Below are 8,020 nucleotides of genomic sequence, written 5' to 3' on the forward strand. Positions count from 1 at the left end.
CCACACTCCTTCTATGAGGCCACCATCACCCTGATACCAAAACCAGGCAAAGATGTCACAAAAAAAGAAAATTACAGGCCAACATCATTGATGAATATAGATGCAAAAATCCTCAACAAAATACTAGCTAACAGACTCCAACAGCACATTAAAAAAATCATACACCATGATCAAGTGGGGTTTATCCCTGGGATGCAAGGAGTCTTCAATATACGCAAATCAATCAACGTGATACATCATATCAACAAATTGAAGGATAAATCCATATGATCATCTCAACAGATGCAGAAAAAGCTTTTGACAAAATTCAACATCCATTTATGATAAAAGCTCTCCAGAAAATGGGCATAGAAGGAAATTACCTCAACATAATAAAAGCCATATATGAGAAACCAAAAGCCAGCATTGTTCTAAATGGGGAAAAACTGAAAGAATTCCCTCTAAGAACAGGAACAAGACAAGGGTGTCCACTCTCACCATTATTATTCAACATAGTTTTGGAAGTTTTAGCCACAGCAATCAGAGAAGAAAAAGAAATAAAAGGAATCCAAATTGGAAAAGAAGAAGTAAAATTGTCACTCTTTGCAGATGACATGATATTATATATAGAAAACCCGAAAAACTCTACCAGAAAACTGCTAGCACTAATTGATGAGTTTAGTAAAGTAGCAGGATACAAAATGAATGCACAGAAATCTCTTGCATTCCTATACACTAACAACAGAAGAGCAGAAAGAGAAGAAATTAAGGAAACTCTCCCATGCACCATTGCAACAAAAAGAATCAAATACCTAGGAATAAACCTGCCTAAGGAGGCAAAAGATCTGTATGCAGAAAACTTTAAAACACTGATGAAAGAAATCCAAAATGACACAAACAGATGGAGGGACATACAATGTTCCTGAATTGGAAGAATCCACATAGTGAAAATGACTGTACTACCCAAAGCAATTTATAGATTCAATGCAATCCCGATCAAATGACCAATGGCATTTTTCACAGAACTAGAGCAAGAAATCCTACGATTTGTATGGAAACGCAAAAGACCCCGAATAGTCAAAGCAATCTTGAGAAGGAAAAATGGAGTTGGTGGAATCAGGCTTCCTGACTTCAAACTATACTACAAGGCCATAGTGATCAAGACAGTATGGGACTGGCACAAAAAATAGAAAGGAAGATCGATGGAATAGAATAGAGAACTCAGAAGTAAGCCCAAACACATATGGGCACCTTATCTTTGACAAAGGAGGCACGAATATACAATGGAAAAAAGACAGCCTCTTCATAAGTGGCATTGGGAAAATTGGACAGATATATGTAGAAGAATTTAATTAGAACACATCTTAACACCATACAGAAAAATGCATTCAAAATGGATTAAAGACCTACATGTAAGGGCAGATACTATAAAATTCCTAGAGGAAAACATAGGCAGAACACTCTATGACATACATTAAAGCAAGATCCTTTTGGACCCACCTCCTAGAATCTTGGAAATAAAATCAAGAATAAACAAATGGGACCTCATGAAACTTAAAAGCTTTTGCACAGCAAAAGAAACCATAAACAAGACTAAAAGGCAACCCTCAGAATGGGAAAAAAATAGTTGCCTATGAAACAACGGATGAAGATTAACCTCCAAAATATAGAAGCAGGTCATTCAGCTTAATACCAAAAAAGTAAATAACCCAATCCACAAATGGGCCTAAATAGACACTTCTCCAAAGAAGACATACAGATGGCCAACAAACACATGAAAAGATGCTCAACATCACTAATCATTGGAGAAATGCAAGTCAAGGCCACAAAAATGTATCACGTCACACTGATCAGAATGGCCATCATCACAAAATCTTGAAACCATGAATGTTGGAGAGGGTGTGGAGAAAGAGAACACTCCTGCACTGTTGGCGGTAATGTAACTTGGTACAGCCACTATGGAAAACAGTTTGGAGGTTCCTTAAAAAACTACAAATAGAACTTCCATATGATCTAGTAATCCCACTCCTGGGCATATACCCAAAGAAAACCATAATCCAAAAATAAACATGTACCATAATGTTCATTGCAGCACTATTTACAAAAGTCAAGACATGGAAGCAACCTAAATGCCCATCAACAGATGAATGGATAAAGTAGATTATTTTTTTATCACTATTATCATCATAGCTAGCTTAGTCTGCCCAGGCTCCTTTGCACTTATTGATTCTTCCCTGGGTTTTGGAGCATGTGTGATTTTGTGTGCACTCTTTCAGGTTGGAGTCTCTATTTCCTACAACCATTTTCTGACTCTCCCAAAAGTAAGCTCCATTGGCCCTCAAAGCCAAAATATTTTGTGGGACTATCTTCCCAGTGCAGGACTCTTGACTGTAAAGTTTGGTGTGGGTCTCAAACTCCTCACATTTTGGGGAGAAACTCTGCAAATGTAATTATCCTCCTGTTTGTGGATCACCCACATGGGGGCATGGTTCTAGAATATACTGTGTCTCCAACCTCCCTGCTTGTTTTCTTATAGTTCTTTATGTCCTTTGTTGTAGAGGATCTTTTTTGGCTATTCTTCAGGTTGTTCTCATCAGCAACTGCTCTGTAAATAGTTGTAATTTTTGTGTCCTTATGGGAGCAAGTTAGTTCAGGGTCTTCCTGCTCTGCCATGTTGGCCACTTCCTTCTTTATGTTTGTCTTCATGTCAGAACCACACTGCTGAGATTCCCATTGTTTTCTAGTATGTTTTAGGATCAGGAATAGGAAACCCACAAATTTATTCTCCTTTCTCAAGAATGTTTTGGTTATTTGGATTCCCTTGAGATTCCATGTGAATTTTAGGATGAATTTTTCTATTTCTACAGAAAAAAATGTTTGATTTTTAATAGGGATTGCATTGAATCTGTGGATCACTTCAGGTAGTATTGACATCTCAATAATGCTAAACACTCCAACTCATAAATGTCTTCCATTTAGATGTGCCTTCTATAATATCTTTCAGCAACATTTTGTAGTTTTCAGCATACAAAACTCTTCCTACTTGACTAAATTTACCATGATTCTTTCTTGATTCTGTTGTAAATGGAATTTTTTTCTTAATTTAACCTTTGGGTTATTCACTGATAGTATAGAAATTCAATATTCATTCATGATTTAAAAGAAAACTCTCAACAAATTTGGTATAGAAGGATTTTACCTCAACATAATAAAGGTTATATATGACAGTTGCATAGCTCACATTAGACTCAGCAATGAAAGGTTGAAATCTTTCCTGTTAAAAAACAGGAATAAGACAAGAGTGCACACACTCATCACTTTTGTTAAAAAAAAATAGTAATGGCAAAATTTTCCTTTGAAATCTTTAGAGTTTTCTACATATAAACCTTATCCTCTCTGAAGTGAAATAATTTTGTAATTAATCAGGATTTACTGTCTGTAACATGGTCACCACTTCCAGTTGTAGCCACTTTCTCTTGTTTGAATCTCAGCTTAAACCTAAACTTTTAAGAAATGTCTACTTTGATTATTTTATCCATAGTAGAATTATTCCTTTTATTTCTCTCACAATACCCTAATTGTGTTCTTATAAGCAGTGAATGAGACTATACTTACTTTATTAAATTTTCTCCTTTATTGTTTGAGTCTCTTATGAAAATATGAGATCCATGCAGGAAGGAAATTTTATGTGATTTTCCCTCTGTTTTCTTAATTGCTCTATTCTCACTCAGAGTATAGTTCCTGGCATTAAATAGGTAACAAATTAAAATAAAATAGATAAATAATTAGTTATTACATATAAGTTGGTGAGAAAATTATTATATATCTAACCAAATTTCAGGGCAGAATAAATTTAGTATTAAATAAAAGGAAAGAAAATTTTTCTGTGGCAGGTTGGGAAATACGTGTCTAATTAGTCTAACTGCAAAAATTGACTGGGCTGATATTTTATTCTTGAGTAAGAATAACATCATGACTGTTCTAAAATTATTTTTTTCTCTATATTACACTTTGTGACCCTAATTATGTGATTTTACCTAAAGATATCTTTATATACAAATGTACTTTTAAATTTAGTAGATAATCCCAGTGACTTTAATTAACCAAGAATCAGTCTTGGACAGAGTCCAATTCTAATACTCAATTTTAAATTTGTTTAGAAGGGATAAAATGTCCAGTGATCTTTGCCTCTTTGGGGAAAAAGAGGTGATATTCTTTTAAGAACTGATATAAAATTATCCAGAGGTCCTTTGTTGGGCTTATCGCATTACATTAAACAGAAGAGAAGAAAAACAATGCAAGTATGTCTCTCAAAATATCAAGTCAACTTGTCTGGCTCTATAATGTGATAGAATGAGAAGGACTAAACAATTGACTGGTATTTTTCTATTTTGAAATCAGTAGGAAAAGAAGTTACTAGAAACACATTTTCCTGGGAAAGGACTGGATGTTTTCCTATGTCAATATAGGATTTGCTTGTCATTTTGATAAATTGTCCTACGTGTTAATTTTTTTTTCTTGTGTGTGTGTGTGAACCATGAAATTTCTTTTAAATAATTTATATGCAATAAAAACAACCTCCTAAATAACAAGAAAACTCCATGGAAAAAATGGACAGACAGTCGAATGAAATAAAACATATACTCAAGTAATACTGCAGCCTTTTGCCATTTATTGTCATATTGGATGGAAGAAGATTTCTGGATCTTCATGAGGAACTTAAAGAGTCTTCCTTCATATTGTGACCAAACCTCTACAAGGTAAGACTAAATGAATAGTGGAAAACAGGCTTTACAATTGAGTGACTTTTATTATTTGGGGAATTAAATTAGTTTGAAATAAGTCAAACAGATTCAATTCTAGTTTTATCCCTGAAAACTGTCAACTTGGGATAATTAATTAGATATTCTGTGCCTTAGTTTTTTCAACTGTGAAATGAGGATTAGAGTTCTTGCTACTGTAAACTTAAATGTGACATATTAAATTATGAGTGCATGCTTGGAATACACTATAGGAGTTTTAAGAAGTGGAATAATATAACCGGAACAAGATTTATAAATGATCATTTGGGATGCTTCAGGAGAACAAGTTGTTGGAGTCCAGAATAAAAGTGGAGAGACATAGCAGGAGACTATTGCAGTGGGCCAGGAAGAAAAGAGGGGGTAGGGAATGATCAAATTGGTGTTATATTTTGAAAGTAGAAAAAGCAGAATTTTTTAAAGGTATCAATAAATAAAATGAGAGCAATTAGGGAGTGGAGAAGACAATTTTTTTTTGTCTCAGCAATTACATGGAAAGTGGTACCATTTAATGAGATGGAGAACTCCTTTTATATTGTGGAAACATTAAAATTTATTTTCACATATGTTAAATTGATATCCAATTGTAGATGCCCAAAACTGGAGATGTTGCCTATAAATGTTAAAAAGAAGTGGAGAGATGGGGCTTGAGACACAAAATTAAAGAGCTTCAGTATTTATTGTGCAGGAAAAGAAGGAATATCCAAGTAAAGATCATAAGGATTATCAATGTAGTTTCAGATAATTCAAGGCAGTGACATTCTAGTCATAGTTTAATCTATTCACATTGACTATTGAAATTAGCTTAACTGATCTCAAGCATTACACCTTTGTGATTTTATAAATGATGTACATTTTTAAGGAATTCCCTTCTCATTTTCTCTTGTTCTTTCACTTTTACTTTTAAAACACAGTTAAAGCCTTCTTTCCTCTGCCAGGTCTTTTCTGATTCCAGTTTGATTGCTATATGTCTATGCTGTGAACCTTAGCTTTGTGTGAATATCCTCCTAATTGTAATGATTACATGGGACTAGAATTGTCTGAACCTTCATATCACTGAGGGTAGGGAACTATGCCTTATTCAACTTGGTAATCAGAATATTTATGACACGTTGGACACAAATAGGTACTCCACACAAACTCTTTTAATTAAATAGATTAAAAAGATTAAATTTGTTATATATTAAACATTTTCCCCTTTGTTTTGTAGATAAACTGCTTCTAATATGTCAACTTAGCTCCTGAGCAGACCAGATGAAACCAAGGAACAATGCAACTTACTTTGTCCTCTTGGGTCTCACACAGAATCCAAAGGAGCAGAAAGTCCTTTTTGTTATTTTCTTGCTCTTCTACATTTGGGCCATGGTGGGAAACCTGCTTGTTGTTGTAATTATAACTATTAGTAAGACCCTGAATTCACCAATGTACTTTTTTCTTGCTAGTTTGTCATTTATAGATCTAATTTACTCCTCTTCTATTACCCCCAGATTGATTTCAGACTTGATCATTGGGGAACACACCATATCCTTTGAATCTTGCATGACCCAACTTTTTATAGAGCATTTTTTGGGTGGATTTGAGGTCTCCCTTCTGTTGGTGATGGCCTATGACCGCTATGTGGCCATCTGTAAGCCCTTGCATTATTTGGTTATCATGAGGCAAAGGGTGTGTGTTGTGCTGCTGATAGTGTCCTGTTTTGGAGGTTTTCTGCATTCAATTATTCAACTTGGCACTATTTATGGGCTCCCATTCTGTGGCCCCAATGTCATTGATCACTTTATGTGTGACATGTACCCCTTATTGAAACTCGTCTGTATGGACACCTATGTCATTGGTATCTTAGTGTTGGCCAATGGTGGACTGATATGCAGTACTTTGTTTCTACTCCTACTCATCTCCTATGGAGTTATCTTGCACTCTCTGAAGAACTTAAGTCAGGAAGGGAGGCAGAAAGCCCTCCAGACCTGTGGTTCCCACATCACTGTAGTTGTCTGCTTTTTTGTTCCCTGCATTTTCTTGTATGTGAGACCTGCCAAGACCCTTCCCATTGATAAATCTTTGAGTGTGTTTTATACAGTTATAAGCCCCATGCTGAACCCAATAATCTACAGTCTAAGAAATTCTGAAATCATGAATGCTATGAAGAAGTTCTGGGGGAAAATATGTCAAATCAAGTAGTAAATAAGTGCATTATCCATCACGAAGAAAGTAATTTAGCATTAGGGCCAATTTCCTTGGAATGTAAAAGTTTTCATGAATCTGATGCAAACTTTCCATTTCTCTAAAGAATTTATGATAATTTTAACTAAAAATGGAACTACATGTTTGTGCTATTAATAATAATTTCTCTGTTAGGATATAAACTTTATAGTGTATGTTTATCACTGTATCTAGAAAGGTGAAATTCATTTAAATTAGGGAGTCAATAGGTAACATTATTCAATGAAATTTTTATACAGTTACACTAAATTTTACTTAATTTCTCATTTACTTTTAATACTTTCTCATTCTTAGTTTTATTTTTGTCATATTATTTTGTTTTATCTTCATTAATTTTATTGTAATACAATATTTAATGCTATACAGATTATCCATTTTGTTCAATTTCATTTGCATTACATAGGACATTTTAGTATAATATTTAACTTTTTAAATAGAATATTGAAAGTATAATGGATAATAATAACTATAAAAATAGAATTTATGCAAAATTCAATATAATAGAATAAACCTCCTACCCATCCCAAAGAAGAATCTCCTAGTTCTTCCAGATGCAGTCACTCTACTCTGTTTCTAAATTTTTTGAGTAAGAATCTTTCCAAAAATAAATATATTTTCATTTATTTGTTTGTAACTATGTGACTATGTGTCCGTGTAACAATTTTGCATTTTACTTCTCAGCCTCCTGAAGATCTTTGCATACCAGTTTACATAGACCTAACTCATTCTGTTTCCTCATACTGCTTAACTATGATATGAAGATACACAAACTAATAGTGATGTATCCAGTCCTCTTCATCTTTTCCTGCCTTTTTCTATGAAAATAATTCTGCTATGAAATCCTTTTAAAATTTTCTAAGTGTGAGTTTCAGGAAGTGGAATTGTTAAGTCAATTGGTATATGTATTTGAATTGTTGATGTTTATAGTTGTTGCCAAAATGCCATTCATGACCTTGACCAAACTTAATACTCCCCTCAGTTTGGAAATCCTTTTTGACCACATTCTGAACAATCAGTGCTTG

The 8,020-nt window shown here is 34.0% G+C and overlaps 1 protein-coding gene across 1 annotated transcript; it reads left to right on the forward strand.

Moving 5' to 3' along the window:
- The first annotated feature begins 6,032 nt into the window (after positions 1–6,032).
- On the forward strand, positions 6,033–6,956 carry LOC130849716 (olfactory receptor 4A47-like). Its single transcript, XM_057728842.1, has one exon. The coding sequence runs from the start codon at positions 6,033–6,035 to the stop codon at positions 6,954–6,956; it is 924 nt and encodes a 307-aa protein (XP_057584825.1).
- The last annotated feature ends 1,064 nt before the right edge of the window (positions 6,957–8,020 follow it).

Source organism: Hippopotamus amphibius, chromosome 3 (genome assembly GCF_030028045.1).
Source record: "Hippopotamus amphibius kiboko isolate mHipAmp2 chromosome 3, mHipAmp2.hap2, whole genome shotgun sequence".
Lineage (NCBI taxonomy): Eukaryota > Metazoa > Chordata > Mammalia > Artiodactyla > Hippopotamidae > Hippopotamus > Hippopotamus amphibius.

Bases quoted from the DNA above. Each gene is read 5' to 3' on its own strand.
- LOC130849716 (XM_057728842.1), top strand. From the start codon at position 6,033: ATGAAACCAAGGAACAATGCAACTTACTTTGTCCTCTTGGGTCTCACA.